The sequence below is a fragment of the Podarcis erhardii genome, assembly GCF_964252035.2.
Source record: "Podarcis erhardii genome assembly, chromosome: Z".
Taxonomy (NCBI): domain Eukaryota; kingdom Metazoa; phylum Chordata; class Lepidosauria; order Squamata; family Lacertidae; genus Podarcis; species Podarcis erhardii.
The window spans coordinates 10,683,683-10,707,268 of record NC_138504.1 but is presented as its reverse complement, the minus strand read 5'-3'; the positions used below and the strand labels follow the sequence as shown (position 1 = coordinate 10,707,268).

The 23,586-nt window shown below is 42.3% G+C and overlaps 3 protein-coding genes across 3 annotated transcripts in view; 1 reads left to right on the top strand and 2 right to left on the bottom strand.

The window, feature by feature from the left end:
• COMMD5 (COMM domain containing 5) overlaps positions 1-3,811 on the bottom strand; it is a 35,515-nt gene extending 31,704 nt beyond the window's left edge. Inside the window, exon 1 of the mRNA XM_081848198.1 lies at positions 3,566-3,811. Coding sequence (XP_081704324.1) covers positions 3,566-3,731 — 166 coding nt within the window. The 5' untranslated portion in view covers positions 3,732-3,811. The remainder of the gene's footprint in view (positions 1-3,565) is intronic.
• LONRF3 (LON peptidase N-terminal domain and ring finger 3) overlaps positions 1-23,586 on the bottom strand; it is a 499,535-nt gene that overhangs the window by 72,695 nt on the left and 403,254 nt on the right. The window lies entirely within an intron of this gene.
• FAM199X (family with sequence similarity 199, X-linked) lies at positions 9,321-21,859 on the top strand. Its single transcript, XM_081848529.1, has 6 exons — positions 9,321-9,712; positions 12,935-13,154; positions 13,420-13,569; positions 14,080-14,241; positions 15,835-16,095; positions 17,839-21,859. The coding sequence occupies exons 1-6, from the start codon at positions 9,510-9,512 to the stop codon at positions 18,007-18,009; spliced, it is 1,167 nt and encodes a 388-aa protein (XP_081704655.1). The 5' UTR covers positions 9,321-9,509; the 3' UTR covers positions 18,010-21,859.

Genomic DNA, 23,586 nt, shown 5'->3' with positions numbered 1-23,586 from the left:
ACATACTCCAAACCTCCGGAGCCGCCTTTGCAACCTGAGCAGAATGCAACCCGCGTCTGCGCGTCACAATTCACTGCTTCTGTGCCTGTGTGTGATGTCATTTTGAGCATCTGTGCATGCGCGATCGGCGAAACCCAGAAGTAACCCGTTCCGGTACTTCTGGGTCGCCGCGGGACGCAACCTGAAAAGATTTAACCCCAAGTGTCTTTAATCTGACTGTAATTAATTCGTCCATTGTGAACATTTGTGCAAGCACTCCCCCTTATGGAAAAAATGGAGCTAGAATTGCAACAATAATTTTAAGACTCAACTATTTTTAAGCACATCAGAGTACTAACAGATAAATAGGTATTGGTCCGGCGGGAAGGTACCGTATTTTCCGCCTTATAGGACGCACTGTCCCATAAGGCGCACCTAGTTTTTTTGGGGGGAAATAAAGGGGAAAAAAATATTCCCCCCAGGTGCAGGGCTGGGGCAGGGGAGGCCCGAGCTTCCCCCGCCCCAGCCCCCAAACAGGCAGCTCTCTGCAAGCCGTGGGAGCCCAGCGCTGGCTCCCGCTGCTTGCGGAGAGGTCCGCGAAGCCTGGAGGCGCTGAGCTCAGCGCGCACAGTCTTCTGCATGCAGGCAACTCTCCGCAAGCAGCGGGAGCACTCCCGCTGCTTGTGGAGAGGTCCGCGAAGCCTGCAGAGCGAGAGGGGTTGGTGCTCTCGCTCTCCCGGCTTCAGCGAAAGCCTGCATTCGCCCCATAGGACGCACACACATTTCCCCTTCATTTTTGGAGGGGAAAAAGTGCGTCCTATAGGGAGAAAAATACGGTAAATGGCATTTCCGTGCGCTGCTTTGGTTTCGTCAGATGCGGCTTAGTCATGCTGGCCACATAACCTGAAAAAACTGTCTGCGTACAAACACCAGCTCCCTCAGCCAGTAAAGAGAGATAAGCACCGCAACCCCAGAGTCGTTCACGACTGGACTTAACTGTCAGGGGTCCTTTACCTTTTTTATTTTTCACACTATTCCATGGCATTTACACAGGCCTAGTAAAGGGACTGTCCGAATACGGATTTTAGAATTCTTCTAAAGTGTTAACCTTTATTCTTGGTGTGACAAAATAAACGTGTGGCTATAGCTCTGTCTTTCACTTTCCTGGGTATAGCCAGGATTTGGGGGGGGGGCGGGGGCAGCCAAAGTTGCTGAATTTTTTTTTAGGATATCAAAGTTGTTGAGCTTGGAGATCACAGGGGAAAATATCTGTGAAGAGGACATTACAGGGGGCATTATTATATAGTTTTATTATCTTTTATATTTATTTATTAAATTGCACCTTTTCCCCTGACGGAATTCAAGAACAGAAAAAGCTATCATTGAAAAGCAATGAAATATTCATAATGTTTATTTCATTGCTTTTCAATGATAGCTTTTTCTGTTCTTGAATGGCTGACTGGGAACAGTTATGGACCACAGGTATGAAGTTTACGGCATGTAATGCCTTAAGAGAGAATATAATGAAAATGATTTACAGGTGGTACATGACACCAGTCAAGCTTGCAAAATTTTATCATCTGCCCGATAATAAATGTTGGAAATGTAAAGAGATTGAAGGTACATTCTTTCACCTTTGGTGGACGTGCCCAAAGATTAAGACCTTCTGGGAGATGATCTATAATGAAATGAAAAAGGTATTTAAATATACCTTCCAGAAGAAACCAGAGGCCTTTCTCTTGGGCATGGTCGGCCAATTGGTGCTAAAGGAGGGTAGAACTTTCTTTATGTACGCCACAACAGCAGCAAGAATACTTATCGCAAAGTATTGGAAAACACAAGATCTACCCACCCGGGAAGAATGGCAGACGAAGGTGATGGAGTACATGGAACTGGCTGAGATGACTGGCAGAATCCGAGACCAAGGAGAAGAGTCAGTGGAAGAAGATTGGAAAAAATTTAAAGTTTATCTTCAGAAATATTGTAAAATTAAGGAATGTTAGAAAGATGTTGGAATAGAATTATGTGGTTTTAGCAGAAAAGATATAAAGGATTAAGTAAAAATGAATTGGTGAAAGAAGAGAATGCAAAATCACAATATATTAAGATAAATTATTAAGATAAAAACAAAGCTGGAAAGGATTTGCTGAAATATCTAACTGAATTAGAATACAAAAACGGGAGGTGTGAGGAGGTCAAGGAAGTAAGTGAATGAAAGCAAGTGATGTAAAGGTTTGATCTGGTTTTTTTTTAATTGTTTATATTTTTCTGTCTTTTTTATTTTTATTTTTTTATTTTTTATTTTTTCTCTTTGTAATCTTTAAAATTTGAATAAATATTATAAAAAAAGAAAAGCAATGAAATATTAATAGAATTAAAACTATATACATATGTAAAATCTGTCTTGTATTTTGGTCCTGGAACAAGCTGGCCACCAAATTCTGCACCAGTTGAAGTTTCCAAACCGTCTTCAGAGGTAGCCTCACCTCTAACACATTGCAGTAATCTAACCGAGAGGTTACCAGAGCATAGACAACCGCATCAAGAGCAGGCGATCTCTCCCAGCCATCTGGTCTAGGGAACCACCCACTAACAGTGTCCCAGTCTAATCTGGATTGAGCTTCAGTTTGTTGGGTCTCATCCAGTCCATTACTGAGGCAAGACCCTGGTCCAGCACTTCCACTGTCTCACCTGCAGATGCAAAGGAGCACTAGAGCTGAGTGTCATCAGCATACTGCTGACAACGTACTCCAAACCTCCGGATAACCCCACCCAGTGGTTTCATGTAGAGGTTAAACAACATGGGGGACAGGACTGAGCCCTGCAGAACCCCACATTGAATTTCCACACGGTTGAAAAGCATTCCCCAAGTAACACCCTCTGCGAACAACCATCTAATTAGGACTGGAACCACCGCAAAGCGGTGCCACCCAGCCCCAGTTCAGAGTCACTCCAGAAGGATACCATGGTTGATGGTATTGAAAGCCGCTGAGAGGTTGAGAGCAATTAACAGGGACATGTTTCCCTTGTCTCTCTCTTGACAAAGATCATCATACAGGGCAGTTTCTGTACCAAAACCAGGCCAAACCCTGTTCCAGAAAATCAGTTTCTTCCAAAAGTGCCTGGATCTGGTGTGTGACTACTCACTCCAGAACCTTGCCCAGGAAAGGGGGCTAAGCAACTGGCCGGCACATTGCAACAAACGGAAACATGCAAGTAAAATTATACCACCCAGTTTATAAGAAGTGTAAGAAACTGTTTTAATGGCAAAACTGATTAACAATATTTCCTGTGGCCATCACATTAACTAGTCAGTTTCACATCGCAGCGCTGGAAGCAATCCGCAAGAAACTTAAGCAGTTAAGATAGAAGCACAAAAGCAAGATGTCCTGCTGTCAAGAGCAACTGATGGGAGCGTGAGGAAAGGGCCACGCAGAGCCTACGACCAAGCTCAGTTCAGGATCGCTGGAAGGAGGTTAAGCTAACCAGCGCCTAAGCAGGATAAGCTCTCAAAGGCGAGAACTCGTTCCCTGCGGGCACTGATTCCCACCCCTCTACCTGTCCTGCCGGCAAAGCGTTTGTTTACCTTTGAGGAGTTTGCGAAAGGTTTCCTTGTCCAGCTCCCGAACGCTCCTGGCCATCGCTTCCACCTCTGCGGGTATCCGAGCCCCCAGAAAGCTGACCCTGCTGAGGTTAGTCTCGAGTCCCGAGTGCTGGTAATGGGGTAACAGGGCCTTCGCAATCGCAGCCATGGCAGCAGGAGCCCCCTCTGCAAGGCTTTGCAAAAGCGAAAGAAGAAAAAAAATGCAGGCCCGGCTGTCAAGTCACGTGACTCTCCTCTTCCCGGGGAACGTTCTATTTCATTCGAGCGCCCCCTAATGGCGCAAAGTCCGAAATGAAGGATGGGAGAAAGCTTGTTCTGGAGCGCAGAATTTGAACCAATGGCAAGGCAGGAGATTCCGACGAAACGTCATCAGGAATAACTTTCTGACAGTGAGAGCTGTTTGACGGTGCAACAGACTCCCACGAGAGGAGGTGGCCTCTGCTTCCTTGTAGGTTGGATGGCCGTCTGTCCTGGATGCTTTAGTTGAGATCCCTGCATTGCGCGGGGTTAGACTACAGGACCTTTGGTGTCCCTTCCGACTTTATGATTCTGTGATTCTATGAATTTGACTGTCTTCGGGAAGTAAAGGGTAAAAGCTCGCGCCCCGACAAAGAGCATCCGTCTGTATACTTGTAAATCCATCGTTTGATGACTGCAACAGGAATAGCGTCCTGTGAGGCAGGAATAGGACACTCCGCAAATAATGCACAGATATAACAGGCTTACCCAACCTGGCGCCCTCCAGATATTTTAAATTTGTTTGCATCAGTTTGTTTAAAATGCTGCAGATTAATCACAGCCAGTTTTTGTCATTTTCTTTAAAAAAAAACCCTAAGCATTGCTAAAAATAAAGTACCAATTCTTACATTATGGTGTGAGATAACGGTTACGTAATATTCAGGTGGAAAGGGTGCTTCTAGTGTGGTCCATTCAGCTAGCTGCTTGTTAGAGGAATCAAGAAATGTGTGAACCCGGACCCGTCTATGTATGTAAACAGTTATCAACATTAGCTCAAATTGAACAGTCACCGTTCTAGGCACACGTAACAGTACTTTGCATCTGCACCTGTGAATTGAATAAACAAGTCAGGACGACAAATAAGAATAGTAATCATCATTCATAATTATATGATTTGGCTATAATGGCTAGGTTTGCAAATTATGTCCCGTCACAGCAACATACTTTTATAATAAATTGCTCTGCGCCATTAACTTTTATAGACAAGAAGTCAAGGAGGAAGAGGTAAAATCAGTTATGGTCCATTGGGCCCGGGACATTGGACATATATATATATGTCATATATATATATATATATATATATATATATATATATATATATATATATATATGTGAAAGGCTTCGGAGAGAAAACATAATGAAAATGCTGTACCGATGGTATCTGCCCCCCGGCCAAACTGGCCAAGATGTAGAAAAAAAGCTCTGACGTTTGCTGGAGATGCAAAAAAGCGGTTGCAAATGTGATGGGACTGTGTGAAGATAAGATCATTTTGGGACATAATATCCAATGAACTCAAAAAGATCTTTAAATTTTCGTTAAAAAAACAACACCCTGAAGCCTTTTTGTTAGGCATTATGTCCATTGATATACAACCCTCCGCCCCAGAACCCTCATGCGTACGCAACCACAGCGGCGAGGATTTTAATAGCAAAAAATTGGAAATGTGATGTAATCCCCGCAATAGCTGATTGGCAAACAAGGAAGATAGAATATTCAGAACTTGCAAGATGACTGGGAGAATAAGAGGAATCTCTAACCAGAAATTTAGTAAAGATTGGATAATGTTCAAAGAATATCTTTAAAAGTACTGCAATAACACAAATCTCCTGACAGATTCGGATTGAATCTTGAAGTTCAATGAAATTATAGAGTAAAATCCCCCCCCCCATAATTAACTGAGAAGAATAATAAATATGAAGTGCGTATACACTAGTAAGGTATAAAAAGCACAATGAGGTGAATCGGAAGTTAAAGGGTATGTAATGTCGGATGAGGTGTTTTATGTAAATTGTTTTGTAATAAAGAATCTTCTTAAAACGAAAAAAAAAAAAAGCTTTTATAGATACAAACCACACTCATCTAATAATGTTATATGCCTGTACTTATTAATTTTTAACTTGCTGATAAAGCCTGCAGTCCAGATCCACTTAACTGCAAACAAGTTCACTTGAAAGATAGAGGTCTTACTTCTGAGCAGATAGGTAGCCGTGTTGGTCTGCCATGGTCAAAACAAAATAAAATAAAATAAGGAAGGAATTTTTTTATTTTGTTTTTACTTCTGAGCAGGCATATATAGGATCGCAGTGAAAGATAAATGCATATTTGTATGCACAGGTGAGCCGTAGCGGGAATTTACGCCAGCAACACAGGCTGTGTACACGTTACTGCTTACTGTGGCTCCAGTGCGCTCCCACTGCTGTTGTTTAAAGTCTAATGCACACGGCATTAGCCACAATCCATAAGTATACTGTAGTTTATTTCAAAATACTCCTCTTTGATACGCTTTTCCTCAAACCATTTTCCATCAGATCCCATCAGTTTTTAAGCTGCGATGTGTACCTTCGAGACCGGCTTTGCCACGTGCGAGGGAGAAAGTTTCGTTGAGTGGGAATTTGATGCAGGAAAACAAATCCAGTAATGTACACTGGGTGAAGACATCCCCGCTCCCTCTTTGGTGTGCCCACTGGGGTTGCCGCCGGATGCAGGGTTGCCCTGTACAGTATTTAAATGTGAAATGCTACGTCCCTTATTGATACAGTTTTGTCCTGCATTTCTGGTCTCCTCTATGTTTCTCTTTCTCTCTCTGCCAAGTTAGGGACGTGTGTTTTAAAGGGTGTGGGAAAGGACATGTCTTTAAGCTCTGGGTACCCAGGGACAGGCAGATGTACAAATTCAGGTGTAAGTGTGCGCCCAGGTGTGCAGCGACTTCCAGAAGGGCTGTCCTGCTGGGCTGCAAATAGGTCGTAACGGATTTCTTCAGCACCAGAAGAAAATGAAAACGAAAATCGCCCCCGCTTCGCCCTGTGTCATGCCAGAACAAAGGCTGCACCCCTAGTACAGCTTTGTTTAAAAACAAAACAAAAAACCCATTTGAAACGCAGTGTGTGGAGGGGAGGGAATCACTTCGTTTGCAGCATTTTAAGTCGCTAATGAGCGTGTAGCTGTATTTATTCATTTATTTGTATATAGAATTATGTTCCTCTTTGTACTAGCCTGGGCAATGGCGGAAATGTAAATCCTCCTCGGTTTATTAATTTATTATTCTCAAACTGTTTGCTCACAATCTAGCTGCTCTAGACGACCCCAGATTCAGTTCCTGGGAATCTGTGGATAGAATTGGGCGAGGCACTGCCGTTCCCCTCCCCACCCCACCCGCCCTTCAAAAATGGCGGCGAACGCCTAGGAAAGGCGGGAGGCGCGCAAAGCAGGGAAGGCTGCTCTCGAGTAGACTCTGAGAAAGGTCTTCTTTCGCCCTCTTCACGCCGCACCTCTTGCAAAGTTTCTTCTTGTGTCTGGAGGCCGGTTGAATCAGGCACGACCCCTTTCTATTAGTAACCAATTTACCCGGGACTAGCCTGGTTCCCCCCCGCACCCCAGTCCACTGTATACTGATGCTAAGCCGCCTGGACACCCGCTCCCTCAAGGCTTGCAATTTGCCCTTAACCTGTAATCGGGATGTATGGCATTTCTACATAGCCAAGAAAATGCTTAAGAGTTTACAAAGCGACAAGTGGGGAAGGAAACTTAATTGCAATTTGTGCTCGGTAGTGGAATTGTCCCCTGCTTGCAACTAGCTATCGGAAATGGACAGTAAAGGAATGCAAAATCTTCCACTTAAATGATATTTACAAGGACCTGCATCTGCTTAAAGTACGTTGGAATGCAGGTCACTAACCCTTCCATTCCCGGGGAACGTTCTATTACAAAAACTATTACAAAAACAGGTTGCCCATTTTGGGTCCAGAAGACCCAAAATGGGCAACCTATTGTCTCATTAGTTTTTTTAATTAAAATACGTAGTTAATTAAAATACATAGCATTCTAGTTTACTAAGCAGATAATTGTAAAGAAGTGAATTAGTCATAGTTAGGTGAACCAATTTTTTTTTATATTTTTCCCCCATCAATGCAGTTGCACCCAGTGCAAAATAGTAATAGATATGCAAGATATGCAACAACCCCAAACTCCAAAGTCAAACCCCAAAGTCATTAACTCTGCAGATAATAAACTCTCCCTTTCTTCTCCTGTAGGTGAGCACTAATTCTGCTAACAATGCAGTAAGCCAAACATTCAAAGCTCACAGAATTTGTCAGCAGGAATTATAGTAATGTCACTGCATATGTCCTCTTGCTTCATGTCAATAGCTCGCATATTTGCAAGCTCCAACAAACAGTAGAATGTTCCTCCTACTTCCTTGCAGCCCATATTATGTGTTAGTTCAAAAAAGCTGATGGTTTTATTTCCAGTTGTGGCAACTTTCTGCTGAAGAATACGGAGCAATTGCTGAGGGGTCTTGTTCCATTCGTGTTCCTCTTCTTCATCCTCGGTTGATTGAATTTCCCCCATTTCACCTAAGAGCTGCGCCTCTGGAGTTGTCTGCAATGGCACCAAAGTCTTCATCCTCGCTTCTGTAGCAGCAACCGCTTGCTCCACATTGTACGGAGGCGAGGCTTTGGAAGCGGTTTCCTGGTAGCTACAGGAGGGCTGCTCCTCATCTGGCACTTCTCGATTTGTCTTTCTCACTTTCTTTTTCGGTTCGGAGGATGGAAGCATTTCGGTACTCTTGAAACCCTTTGTCACACTCGGCTCCCCTCCTGCCCTCTTTTTGGTAGCTGCCACTGCTGCTGCCGCCTCCTCCTCTGTAGCCACAGTTGGTTTATTCGCAGGTGACGGAGGGAGGTCCACCATGGCCACTTCACTTTCCAAAGGAGCAGCTCCTTGGGCACCCAACATGCTTCCTTCGTCCTCGTCAAAAAGCCCTGCAAAGGGGATCAAGCCATGGTCGCCCTCTCCGAAAATGTCACTCAAGTCGTCCTCACAGTCCATGAGGGAACTTTCATCTCTCGGGTTGACGATAAAGCAGTCTATGATGCTGTCATCTCTCATTAACTCGTTGATAGTTCCCATGTCAACACCAAATATATTTGCCTCATACACAGGGATGTTCTCCGTGTTCTCTTCCATCGTAACGCTGCTTTGGTGCCAGCAACGGCGCCTCAAATTTGGAGATTTCTGATAAGGTGGTAGCGTTGTGTCTTTGTCCCAAGGCTACCCAGCGCGTTATGAGCCTCTTCAACAAAGCACGTAGCCTTTTTATTGCAAACCAGAGTAGCACCCAGCAACAGCTGTGCTGAAGCCTCCAAACCAGGAGAGATAATTTGCTTCCCACGCCTCTCTTGTTTGCAACAGCCTGCAGCTAGCCAGACCGAGGTTAGTGCCCTCTTATTTTTTACAATAAATTGAGCATCCGTGGCTCTAAATTTGCAGCCATCTAGTCCTTCAAATACTCTCGCGGAAACCATGCTCTCCCAAATTTCGCTCTATTTTTAAAAACTCTAGTTTCAACGCCCACTTGAGCTCGCTGCACCCCTTGCCATTGCCCGCCTCCAGGGCAGGGGGCGCTGCAGGGAGAGAGATGGGGGGGGCGGGGAGACGGGCTTTCTTCTTTCTTCCCCCTCCCCCCTCCTAGGCAGGCGCGCAGCTCAGCAAGGAAGCTGGCGATAGAGGCTTCCGGTCCGAGCGGCCGCTGGATCTCTGACAGGAAGGCTCCGTTTGGAAGCCGGCAGTGATCGCGGAGGAGAATCGCTTTTTTTTTTTTTCTTCTTCCCGTTATGGCGGCTCGGCTGAGCCTTCCCGTCGCGGGGCCCGCGGGCGCCTGAGGGACGCGTAGGCCCCGCTGCCTCCGCCATGGCCGGCGAGGAGCCGCAGAAGTTCCTGGCCCCCGACGAGCCCAGCGCCCTCCTCTTCTCCGCGCCGCCCCGCGCGCACGGTGCTGGCGGCGGCCTCGGCTTGTGCGACGAGGGGTCCGCCTGCCTGGACGTCAGCGACTTCGGCTGCCACCTCTCCTCCTGCCACCGCACGGACCCTCTGCGCCGCCTCCACGCCCACAGGCGAGAACGGGGGGGGGGCGAAGGGTGTGTGTGTGGGGGGGGGGAGTGTGTCTCAGGTGGTCTTGTGGGCCCCCGATGGAGCGGCGGCCCCGTCCCCCGCCTACCTCGCAGGGTTGTTGTGGAGGCTGGGAAGAAATGGAGTGGGAGAGCTCGAAGGGACACCAAAGGGCCGTCGATATGGGTGTGAGGGGCTGCGGATCATGCTCGCCCCGAATAGTTTCTCTCCCCCCCCCCCAGCTTTAAAAGCCTCTTAACTGCGTGTGAAGCTGTGGGGGAAAGTTAGACGTTTCCTTGTGGGAAGCCCGAATGCCTATTGTAACACCTTCCCTATCTGGAAGAATGAATCGAGGGGGTTATCTTTTGATATCTTCTTCTGCTTCAACATCTAAAGGGCCTCCATAATAATGATAATAATAAATTCTTCTGTAGTATTTAATAATGTAACATTTTCAGTAGAAGCCCCTGTTTTTTGTTTTTATTGATTTCCCATTGGGAAGAATGCAGGTAGGAGAATTCTCTCCACGGGATATTTAAATCCTGCACCCCAAAAGTCTCAGAGCAACACAAATTAATGGCGAGAGGCGGTGAGGGGATTGGTACCAGTCGCATCCGCATTGTGCATTGAAAAGCACATGGTGTTTGGGTACAAGGAGGATAAGAAGACCGCTGTGGGTGAGGGGACTGTATGGGCTTTAAAAAAAAGTTTTCTTAATAAAACTAAGGAGAGACGGGACTAAATACTAACATATTGGCTTCAATACACTGATGTGGTTGAGGCCGAGTAGAAGCTAGGTAGGTTTGCCACTTCTTTTTTTAATAACCTGCTTGGCATGCAGAAAATTAATAAGCAGAGCTGTTCCCATTGCTGATATATCTGTGCGAGGGAAAGTGTCACTTGTTCAATTTTTTTATTTGCAGTACTGCTGTTCAGGGCAGAGGATCAGGGCTAGAAGAGAAGGTGGCAACCCTTGCAGTGGGTAGAGATGGCAGCTTCTTTTCTAGCAGGGCTCCTGTGCCCTTAACATATTCCCACGGAAGCCTTTTACACTGTTAATATTTGCACACTAAGCAAGTTTCTGAAATATGTTTCCTGACAAGCAGAAATTCAAGAAGTTCATTTCTTTTTTTTGTAGCAGAGTGAAGCCTGCCCTGTCTTGTATCTGCCTGTCATGTACAGGTGGAACTCAAAAAATTAGAATATCATGGAAAAGTTCATTTATTTCAGTAATTCAACTTAAAAGGTGAAACTAATATATGAGATAGACTCATGACATGCAAAGTGAGATATGTCAAGCCTTTATTTGTTATAATTGTGATGATTATGGCACACAGCTGATGAAAACCCCAAATTAACAATCTCTGAAAATTAGAATATTAAATGAAATCAGCCAAACAAGGATTGTAAATAGAGCAGTATTGGACCTCTGAGAAGTAGAAGCATGCATATGTACTCAGCACTTGGTTTGGTCCCCTTTTGCATCAATTACTGCCTCAATGCAGCGTGGCATGGATGCTATCAGCCTGTGGCACTGCTGAGGTGTTATGGAAGACCAGGATGCTTCAATAACAGCCTTCAGCTCTTCTGCATTGCTCGGTCTCATGTCTCTCATCTTTCTCTTGGCAATGCCCCATAGATTCTCTATGGGGTTCAGGTCAGGTGCGTTTGCTGGCCAATCAAGCACAGTAATCCCATGGGCATTGAACCAGGTTTTGGTACTTTAGTTAGCATCCCCATAAAGCTCGTCTGCGGAAGAAAGCACGAAGTGCTCTAAAATCTCCTGCCAGAAGTATCAAAACCTAGTTCGCCTGATCTGAACCCCATAGAGAATCTATGCGGCATTGCCAAGAGAAAGATGAGAGACATGAGACTGAGCAATGCAGAAGAGCTGAAGGCTGTTATCCTGGTCTTCCATAACACCTCAGCAGTGCCACAGGCTGATAGCATCCATGCCATGCTGCATTGAGGCAGTAATTGATGCTAAAGGGGCCCAAACCAAGTACTGAGTACATATGCACGCTTCTACTTCTCAGAGGTCCAGTATTGCTCTATTTGCAATCCTTGTTTTGCTGATTTCATTTAATATTCTAATTTTCTGAGATTGTTAATTTGGGGTTTTCATCAGCTGTATGCCATGATCATCACAATTATAACAAATAAAAGCTTGACATATCTCGCTTTGCATGTCATGAGTCTATCTCCTATATTAGTTTCACTTTTTAAGCTGAATTACTGAAATAAATGAACTTTTCCATGATATTATAATTTTTCAAGTTTCACCTGTAGGTACAGAACCCCTGATAGAGAAAATAAACAATGGTAAACTTCAGAAGGGTTCATGGCAGCCATAGAAATCAGTGAGACATTATTCCTGCTTTTTTGCCTGTTGGATCCCTGAAGCAGTTTGAAACACAAAAATTGCAAGATAAATACTTACAACAATAAAGCATTATACAATACTCAGGAATTTGCTTGGAGGGGGGGTTCTTGATTTTTTTTTTTTGTATCTTTATTTTAGGTCTGATTATGATTTATGTGGAAATTTTTCAATTTGGTCATGAATTTTTGATGTTTTATTATTTATGACTACTTTTCTTTGTAGTTGAGCAACCCCCCCCCCATTTTGCAAGCCACCATGAGCATGGTTTGAATTATGGAAAGGCTGCATACAAATAAAATGGTGTATGAATGTAAACAATTTCAATTTACAGTTATTAACACATCTGGATGCAGCAGCATATTGAAACCTAAAGTTTTGTCTGTGAAGTTCATTTGAAAAAGAGGTGCATTTACTTCTTTTCTGAAGCCTGGAAAGCTGCTAAGCTTGTGGACTTCTGCTGGGATAATGGAGTTTATAGATGGGGTACCATTGCTTAAGAAATATTAACTCGAGGTCTAACTTAGGGCTTATTTTGTCATCCTTCGAGGTTGTTGTCTGGCTCACTGTGAGCTGAACATGAACAATCCCTAATCTGCCATGTACCCTTTGTTGCCCCATAACTGGTGCATATTTTGAATGGCTGCTTTGAAGCTCGATGCAAGATATGGGGGACACACAACTTGCTTACTGCATGTTATTGTGCACTCAAGGTCTTAAGCAGATACCTGTCAACAGCTGTTCATCCTGGTGCTTATGTTAGTTGGCTTTTAATTCCAAGTAAGCTAGCAACATTGAATGTTACTGAAATACTAAGGTCAAACGTGACTGCCTTTCTGTTTTGCAGGTGGAACTTGACTTCATGTGGCACGAGTGTAGCCAGCTCTGAATGCAGTGAAGAACTGTTTTCCTCTGTCTCTGTCGGTGACCAGGATGACTGCTTCTCACTTTTGGATGATCAGGACCTGACATCTTTTGATTTGTTCCCGGAGGGTAGTGTCTGCAGCGATGTCTCTTCTTCCATTAGTACATATTGGGACTGGTCAGACAGTGAATTTGAATGGCAGGTAAAAATGCTTTTATAGGCTGTCCCATGCATTAATAAACTGCCGTGGTCTGTATAACAACATTGAAAGCACTGTGTTTCCAGCTAGACAGTAGCCATAAGTCAATGCTACTTTTCCTAACACAGTTGGTTCTCATGTAGGTGTGTTTAGGATTGAAGCCTTAATTTTCCGTATTTAATTCTAGTGTTTTAGTTTGTTGCTGAATGTTGGACTGCATTGCTTCATTCTGAAATTGATCGGATATATGTATTTTTTTGTCTATAAGTTGCCTGGCAGTGACATTGCAAGTGGAAGTGATGTGCTTTCTGACATCATACCCAGTATATCAAGCTCTCCCTGCATGCTCCCAAAAAAGAAAAACAAGCACAGGAATCTTGATGAGCTTCCATGGAGTGCAATGACTAACGATGAACAGGTAAAACCTTTTTGAATTTGGAGACTGCATGCTTGTAAACAAATTTTTAAGGGCTAAATTATTCATAGCAGATAAAACTCTGGTTTGTAACAGTAAGTGCTAATTTTCTTAATTATATAGAGGAGGTTAATTTCTCAAGTTTTATTTTTCTGTGGTGTTATTCAAGGTATCTTGAGTTGTGGAAGAGCTGACATTTATACCCTGCCTCCGTCTAATAAAAATGTTTTAAAAGCCCCCCAAAGGCCATCCATAATAGACTAAATAGAGAATAAAGCATAACTAGCAGATAGCAACTGGTAGGAAAGAATTGGGGAGGATAGACAGTAAGGCTTGGCTTGTTGTCTAAAGAGAGCAGAGATGATGCTACCCAAATTTCTCTGAGGAGGGCAATCCAGAGGCAGGAGGCTTCAACCAAGAAATCCCTGTCCTCTCACAACACATCTCCCCTTGAATGTGGGATTCTCAGTGAGCATCATTGGTAACTAACTACCTGTTCCATTGTTTTCTTAGGTGGAATATATTGAATATCTGAGTCGCAAAGTCAGCATGGAGATGGGGCTTCGAGAGCAGCTTGACATCATTAAAATTATTGATCCCACAGCTCAGATTTCTCCTACAGACAATGAGTTTATTATCGAACTAAATTGCCTCACTGATGAAAAGCTGAAACAGGTATGTGAAACTGAGCTTGAGATTCTTTTTAAACCAATTATTTGTCTTATTCTGGTATGCATGATCTTGCTGCATACTTCTATAAACAGTAACAATTAGTTGTTAATTTAAGGGCAACTGAAAGACTTAATGCATTTTATTTTGGAATGAGCTCTCATAAGGTAAAGCCCTCTTTGTTGGGCCCTTCAAGAGTAAGAATACATAATTCTACAATTGTGTCAGGGTTGTTCCATCCCTTTCGTTCTCCATCAGATTTTTGTTGTTACTCATATGTGTTTACTTGAAAACATTTCCACCGTACCTTACTTAATAAAGAGATACTTTATCTCTTTTGAAGGTAGTGGCCTGTGGATATCCTCGTCTATCAGCATACTCTCTGGAGATGGGGATCCTTGAATATCCTGGTCCCAGGCTACTTAGGGCTTTAAAGTATATTGAAAAGGAGGGGAAGTCATTGGTGTTGGTGGGTGAGCATCTACTCTTGGGTTTTCCTTTCTTTCTGCAGCAGAGTTCCTTTTACAGAAAAGTTTTCCGCATCTTTTACTTCTTTACAGCAGCAGCATTGCAGCTCTTAGTGAAATTCCCATTCCATTACAGGAATAAACACCATTTGGTTCTGTTTCTCAGAGCCTTTATTGTTTACAAAACTTTACACTGGTCATTTAATAAAGAAAACAAATAAAGCAACATAATCTTTTTCTCTTTTAGCTATCCAGCCAGAGACCTAATGCTGAATCCTTCACATACTCATTTACACTGACCCAGACTTAGTTGAGCACCTGCTGCTGGGGAAATTTTCTGTTCAAGACCATTTTCAAAAGTTTCTTCTAGAATATTCCAGCCATTGGACCTGGTAAAGCACCTGTGTGTCTAGTAGGGTTCCCCGTGTAGTTGCTTTTAAAACCAATTGAAGTTTCTGAACAATCTTCATATAGCATCATGTGGACCATACAGCACTAATTCAGGCCCCATCTGCAGTAGATATTCAAAGCAGTATCATACAACTTTAAACAGTCATGGCTTTCCCCCAAAGAATCCTGGGAGCTGTGGGGTTTTGTTTTTTAAGGGTGCTGAGAATTATTAGGGGATTCCTGTTCCCCTCATAGAGATGCAGTTCCCAGACTTTCTTGGGGAGAAAGATTGATTGCTTAACCACCTAGGAATTTTAGTTCTGTGAGGGGAACAGGAGTTTTCCTAATAATTCTCAGCACCCTTAACTAACCGCAGTGCTCAGGATTCTTTGGCCAGAAGCCATGATTAAATTGGTATAATAGTGCTTTGGATCGAAACAAAATAAAAAAATTCCTTCCAGTAGCACCATAGAGACCAACTAAGTTTGTTATTGGTATGAGCTTTCGTGTGCATGCACACTTCAGCCCATACCAATAATAAACTTAGTTGGTCCCTAAGGTGCTACTGGAAGGAGTTTTTTTTTATTTTGTTTCGACTACAGCAGACCAACACTGCTACCCACCTGTAACTAGTGCTTTGGATGTTATTGTGTGGATGTGGCCTCAGTCTTTTGAAGGCCAGGTGTACCCAAGCACTTGCCACTTCGACTCTTCGCCTTGACTTCTTTCTTTGTGTGTTTAGGTCAGAAATTATATCAAGGAGCATGGCCCCCGGCAGCGGTCTGCAAGGGAGAACTGGAAGCGAAGCAGCTACAGTTGTGGCAGTGCCAGTGGAGTGAGCGGTGCCAGCGCCAGCAGCAGCAGCGCCAGCATGGTCAGCTCAGCGAGCAGTAGTGGTTCCAGCATTGGCAACTCTGGTTCAAACTCCAGCGCTAACATGAGCCGGGCTCACAGCGACAGCAACTTATCTGCAAGTGCTGCAGAGCGAATCAGGGATTCAAAAGTAAAGCTTCAGATTCAGATGGACTTTTAAAAAACCTTATTAGTATACTTTGAATCATTGCAGTTAAAATGTAAATGCATTTACATGTTGCAAAAGCTCAATGAATGTTATTTTTTGAGGATTCCGGAGAAAAGGGTATCCCACCTTTCCTGTAGGTAACTTGCAGCTTAATGAGCTCTAGCGCTCTTTTATTTTGCCATCAGATTTGAAAGTATGGAATAAGAGCTAAAACAGCTTAAGCAAACAAGTTCAGTATTTGTTAGCATTGTGGACAATTGAACTTTGAAAGATTAGCACTTTCAGTATAGCACCATCAATTTCAATTACTCATATTTCTTCAGGAAAGCCATAGGATACTCCTGACCCCAAAGGGAAACTAGCTGTTAACTTTGGATTGTAGTCAAAGAAAATGTCATTAAGATTTCTCTTTTTTGTTTTCTTTTTAAATTTTTATATCTATACAATCAAAGGTGAAGGAAAGCAGCCATTCCCAAGTCGAGTCACGTTTTGAACCGTAGAAAGCAATGAATATGGTCTTATGTCGTTAAATTTATAGCTCCAAAAAAGAAATTGTTGGTTTTTTGGATTTATATACTACCCTTCCTCCTCAAGATGCCCAGGGCAGGAAACATATATGCAACATAAAAAAAGAAAACAAAACAAAAACATTCTAAAACAGTTTAAAACATTAGGAAACCAAAAAAATTCCTTCCAGTAGCACCTTAAAGACCAACTAAGTCAGTTCTTGGTATGAGCTTTCGTGTGCATGCACACTTCTTCAGATACACTGAAACAGAAGTTTCCAGACCTTTCTATATAGTGAGAAGGTGGGGAGGGGTATTACTCAGAAGGGTGGTAGGAATGGGTGATTGGCAGATAGCTGTGATGAGCCTGTTGACGACTCTTAACGACTGCAATAGGTCTTACAGGAGGAAGCAAGGGGTGAAAAGGTGAAAAATGGCTTTGTCATGTATACACGAAAGCTCATACCAAGAACTGACTTAGTTGGTCTTTAAGGTGCTACTGGAAGGAATTTTTTTGTTTTGACTATGGCAGACCAACACGGCTACCTATCTGTATTAGGAAACCAGTTACAGTTACATTATTCCATCCCATTACAGGATTGCCAGAAACAAATATTCTTCAGCCACCAAATGTCTGGGCAAACAGGAATGTTTTCAAATTCCTCCTGAAAATTAATAACGGTAGAGACAAATGTGCCTCACTAGGGAGGCATTCCAAAACCAGGGAGCCACCACTGAAAAGGTCCTGTCACCCATCTTGCTATAAATCTGCTTTCATGCAGATTTCTGTAAAGAGTCCTTTCTCATTGAACTTTGTGTAGGGAGGATAGAGTTGGCATATCTCTGTGGGTGGAGCCTTCCAGCATCATCAGATTATTGCCATATGTAACTGGATATTACGAGGCATGTAGAAGAGGGTTCCTTTCTTCCTCTTCCATCCCAGTAAAAGATGCTTACCTGAAAATACTGGATTAGTTTTTGGCTGTATACACAACATCTGTTTAAAGCACATCTCCCCACCCTAGTTGGAACTGTGGTTTAGAGCTATGATGCTCAGTATCCTTAACAAACTACAGTTCCCATAATTCTTGGGGGAGGGGTGCTTTAAATGTATTGTATGTACAAAGTCCTAGTTAAATATGTGCCTTGTTTTACAGTGGTGTGTACAGTTTTGTGTAGAGACTGGGATTGACTTTGGCCATTTCCTTTATTTTGACAGAAACGTTCTAAACAGCGCAAGCTTCAGCAAAAGGCTCTGCGCAAGAGACAACTGAAAGAGCAACGGCAGGCTCGAAAGGAGAGACTGAGTGGTTTGTTCCTTAATGAAGAGGTTCTTTCTTTAAAAGTCACTGAGGACGACCATGAAAGAGATGTGGATGTCTTGATGTGACAGGGGTGATTTTTTATTTTATTTTAAATCAGTGTTCTTTCTAAGCCTTAAGCCTATTATATTGTTTACATATACTTTTACCAAAATTTGGATTGGAGCTGGGACTAGTTAGCCTGTGTCCCTCATCTATAGTTTAAAAGCAAAAAAAAAAAAGGCATGTGATAAGAGATTAAGAGGATACTTTTAAAAAAAGAAAAGAAACTAAGGCTAATTTATTTTGCATTCAATTATCTGTGAGTACTTTACTGAAAAGTTTGCATTTCGTTTGTAATTCCGCCTTAACCAGATAGATATAATAGTTGTTCTTTGGGTAAGAGTATTTCCCCCTCTACCTGCTTTTTGGCCTGAATGGCTTAATGTTATTTTCTTTAAAAAAAACAAAAAAACTGCAACTCCATTAATAGTTACTGGGTGACATGTTCTCCCAGTGGACGTGGCAGGATTGCCCTTCCTTCTCCTCCCCCCGTGCCCTCCCCATTTGCTCTGAAGGATCCCTCAGTTTTTGCAGAGCAGATTTTGGGAATGTTGGGGAGGGCTACAAGGGCAAGTCCTGTTTGCACAAGCAAGACACTACAGTTTGACGTCGCACATTTTTGTTCCTACTGCAATCATATCAAGGCTTTAAGGCTACACAAAATCATTTTTAGATTTATTGAAATAATTATTATTTACTTTTTATTTTGCCCTATGCCCATAGAACTCAGGGCGGTTCACAACATAAAATTACAATAAAAAAAGAATACATAATAAAAACAAAGAAAGAAAGCCCAATAATCCTCCCATGGCTTCATTTACTGCAGGGACTGGGGAACCTTTTAAGCCAAATGCACCCCATGACTAATGTATATGTGGCCCACAAGGGACTATTGAACCTGTGTTTCTGCTTGCCAGGGAATTCAAAACCAGGCAGGCAGAAAGTGCTTGCAAGTGCCTGTCAGGCCATGAAATATGGCTACATATAGCCGGGTGGGTCATTCATGGTGTGAAGGCCTGATGTGGTGTTACAAAGCAATAGGACAATCTGGTGAAGAAAACTTCTAGAAACAAATTCACATTTCCTCCCTCTAGATACATGTGTCTATATGTTCCAAATCACTGTAGTGTCATGTGCCTTAAAATTTATTTGAGACCTTTTCTTTAAAGTGAAGGTTTTGAGGAGAACATTGCAAAATTGAAATTAAGCAGATAACATTTTACTGATGTTTCAAAAAGATAATAATGTTTATTTTTCAAAGCCCTGTTCAGCTTTTTGGGGGGAAAAGGCAACGGTTGAGAGATTTCCATCCTGACCTTATGTTTTTGCATAAAACCACATATTTCTTTATTCAGCTTCATGGTTAAAGTGATCTCATTTGGTTAATATTTATGAGTGGCTTCATGCTATAACAGAGTTAAGCAGATGTGTTTAAAAGACCCGTTTCACATCTTCATTACTACTGCCTCTACATTGTTTAGCTTTCATAGCGTGAATCTGTGGTAGATGCACTAAATTCAGCGTTATGTGCATACTCCGATACCAGCTAGGAAGCACCTTCTTCCATTTCCGACTAACCTCTGTTTATTTCACTTGAAGTGTTTTCGAACTGGTTAGCGTAAGCTACCGTTTGTCTAAAGAAGCTAACTCAAAGGTTGGTTTCTGATCTTGGCTCTTTTGCATAAACCATGGTTAAAAGCAACCGTAGTTCCCAACTCAGGTGAATGTGGCAAACTCTGGTTAGCTTAAAACTGAAGTGGATGTTACTGATCTCTGTACGGCCACACAGGATAAAGAGATAGAAATGGGGAGCAGGTTCATGCATGTAATGCTAAGCTGTAGTTTAATGTTTCTGAATCACATCTAACTTTTAGGAACTGATGATACTGTGGGTGAATTTCAAGTAGTTACAAGTGTTGGACATTCACTAGATAAAGGGATTTCTGCTTTAAAAGCGGTTCTTAATGATGTGATACTCCTGGCTCTAATTCTAAAAAGTTTCTACTAAAGTCTTGTTTCATTAGGCAATCACACATAACACACACACATACCCCTCCCCCAAAGCAGGAAACATTTATTATGAAGTAGCTCATAGCTCACAGGTAAATACTTTGGAGTAAATAGGATAAGACCACAGCCAAAGCTCATCATTATGACAATTTTTATGAGTGTTTGATCTATTTTGCCTCCCTCCTAGATCTTGATTTTTGTAGCTGAATGGTTGCATAATACTTTATAGTTTCCCTTTAAACCCCCACCCCCATTAATCTCCATTTTATTGAGCACATAATGTACTGTGTTTAAGGTGCTTCTCTGTCTAAACTGAACACACTGGTCACTCAGTGAACATTCATTTTGAATTAAACTAGCATTGTAAGTGCAGATGAAACTATAGCTGAGCCCCCACCCCATTCATACACACTTGTTATAGAATGGAAGCAAGTTGGGGGGTCTGCTTGGTAGACTTTTGTCTGGGTCCTATTTATCTTGAATGCTTTACAAGAAGCATAAATAATTTAACTAGTGCAAGTGAGCAAATACACAATTCACCTTCTTTGGAATTGCTGATCTCACAAAGCTTAGAAGGAGCACTGAAAACTTGATTGGAAAAAAGTTGTTCTCTTAGCCTAATAAGATCTGTTTTACATCTTGTTCTTGCATCTGCATTGGTTTCATTTTCCGATAGAAATGTTTTGACTGAAATAAAGCAGTGACATTTGTGTAAGGCAGGATATAGGATGCTATACCCTGGTTCTGTTCAAAATGCTCACTGAAGTTGGCGATCTCAACATTTAAGATGATCTTGTGGTTCGCAATAAGTTTTTGTTTTGTTTTTTCTGTATGTTGGTCAAAGAAAACCATAGAGAATTTCTCACACAAATATTACATCAGATTGTATATATGACTTAAAAACCCCTTAAGGCTTGTAGAAAATCTTATAGGACATTAGCCAAATTTCTTACTAATGCTGAAATAAAAGGACCTATTAGCGCTCATATTTTCCCCACCCCCTTGGCACACCTGCCTTCTAAATATTAGCATGCTGTTGACTTTCTTCCTTTTTGCAAACAGGTTTTCCCAGTAGATCAGATTCTCATCACTTATCTGGAAACCTTAACTTGTGGGTGACTAGCCTGTGGCCCTCCATATGCTGTTGGGCTGCAACTCCGCTGATCCCTCAGGCTGATGGGAGGTGAAGTCCAACTACACCTGGTGGTTGCACAGTTTAGCCACTTCAACATGTTTCATCTTGGATCAGTAGTATTATACTCCCTGTGTCTTGCAGATTATTTTGGATTATTATTTGTCATGTTGGCCAAAATCAGTGCAGCAGGGGGGCAATTAACATTATAACCTGAGCTGTTATCAGATCATGTGCATCATACTGGATCAGAATGCATTGTGTGTGTGTGTGATGGTTTGTGACCGGGGGTGGGGGGAGATTAGGGAGATGCAGGGAGCATCAAATATGTTCAGAAACATGGTTGAGAGTTGCTTTGTAAGGGCCAATGGCATTGGCATTCTGAGGATGTGTGCTTCATAACCAAAGCAAAGAAGATGTTTACCTTTGGCAATATACTTCAGATGGTCTTAAATACAAATAGATATATTAAATCTGGACTATTTTCCAGGTTCTCTGCAAAAGCGTATTGTATGCTGAAATGCACATGTACATACAACTGTTTGCTGTACATTCTGTATCTGCTCACTATGATGTTTGTGGAAAACTCTGTTCTTTCTTTATTTTTTGATGTTGTGAAGGTTTTTCCCAATAGGGTACTGTTTTACTTTTCTCCCCCTTAAGCCCTTAATTGTACTTTAAATTAGTGGATATGATAGTTTGGAATAATATTAAAAAGAAACATAATAATGCAACTATATGTGTTCAGTGCCATACTTGGATTGTTCCTACAGATAAATGGATTATGTGTACTATACGGTCATTGCATATGGTGCTTTGCAGAGTGAGTCAGGAAACACAGATAGATCCCTGTTCTCAAGAAGCTTACAACTTGATTCCTATCAAGTCAGACCACTGATTTACCAAGTTCAGTGTCATCATGGACTGGTAGCAGCTTTACAGTGTTTCTGCAGCGCTCTTCCTATTGTCTTTAATTGCAACACCTTTTCCCAGGGACAGGGACTGGTGGAAATGACAGAATTGGTATGTCAGCATGGGCCCTCCTCAGCCTCGACATCTACCCAACAGTACCAACTACTTAATGCTGCCAGAAGGAATTTTTAAAAACGTGCTGTACAGTGGTACCTCGGGTTACATACGCTTCAGGTTACAGACTCCGCTAACCCAGAAATAGTGCTTCAGGTTAAGAACTTTGCTTCAGGAGGAGAGCAGAAATTGTGCTTCGGCGGCGCGGCAGCAGCAGCGGGAGACCCCATTAGCTAAAGTGGTGCTTCAGGTTAAGAACAGTTTCAGGTTAAGTACCACTGTACTGTTTTCCTCTTAATTTGCTTGCAAGCACCTTTAGTTTCCACTAGAGGGCATGCTGCAACCACACAAATAGTAAGCCCTTGGTTTAAAAAGCAAAAGTTATTGCTATGTATCAAGTAGGTGCAGATAAAAAATTTCTGGAATGCAAAACCACTCAGAGCAGAATTTTAGACACATAAAAAGGTGTTTGCCTGTTTGCTTTCTCCATGAGAATGTCGAAGGTAAAGTAAATCAGTTTACATTAACAGATGATAAAATGCATATGTGATGGCTTTTGCACGTGTGCAGGGACATACTTGTGTGGACCATCCTTTAGATATCAAATGGTATGTGTATTAGCATAAGGATCCTTGGAAGATGATACTGGGCAGCTTCTGTAAGTAAAGGTTAAATGGTGTTTTTAAATATGTTCTAGCAAAATGAGATCATGCTCTACTGGTGGCATCTAATTAACATGCCAAATGTGAAGTCTGAAAGACAACTAGATCTGGAGGCCATTTAGGTCAGCACTCTGCCAGATAGTGTCCAGTAGCTCCTGTCTTAAGACCAGTTCCCAAACTCACCGCACCTGCTGGACCACTTACAAATTGGTTACTGATTTTATTATTATCATTATCATTGCCTATTGTAGCAATTGTAATGCACTGTGCTCAATGGCTCAAGGTTTTTAATTGTATTTTTATTGAGTATTACTTTTTTATTGTGTTGTAATTTGAACGCCATAGAATAAAAATTGTAATACGGAGCAATAAGTCTTATACAATGTATAAGATAAAAAGAGGCAATACAAATACAAAGAATCAATATGGATGTTTAATGTGGACATGTTGTGGATCACCTGAATGAAGCTTTTGGGCCACAGATCACAGTTTAGGAACCCCTTTCTAAAGATAGAGCACCATCTTAGTTTCCTGGTGCTTTCCAAAATACGGGTACGATAGCCTAAAAGAGGCACAGTGAAACATTAGAGAAGGGGGCAAGGGAAGACTATGTCATCATTTCAATTACACATGTTTAGGCTGAGTTGCAATAAGAACCAAGGATTAGGCACTAGGTTAGCATCTCCCAAATTATTGACCCCCCTTGGGGTTGATGGGACACTGCAGGAGTTGAGTAAGGACATGAAGCAGTTACTCTGTCACTGAGATGCAGC

Bases quoted from the DNA above. Each gene is read 5' to 3' on its own strand.
- FAM199X (XM_081848529.1), top strand. From the start codon at position 9,510: ATGGCCGGCGAGGAGCCGCAGAAGTTCCTGGCCCCCGACGAGCCCAGC. The intron at 9,713-12,934 runs GCGAGAACGGGG...TCTGTTTTGCAG, and splicing joins CGCCGCCTCCACGCCCACAG to GTGGAACTTGACTTCATGTG. The intron at 16,096-17,838 runs GTAAAGCTTCAG...TTATTTTGACAG, and splicing joins AGCGAATCAGGGATTCAAAA to AAACGTTCTAAACAGCGCAA.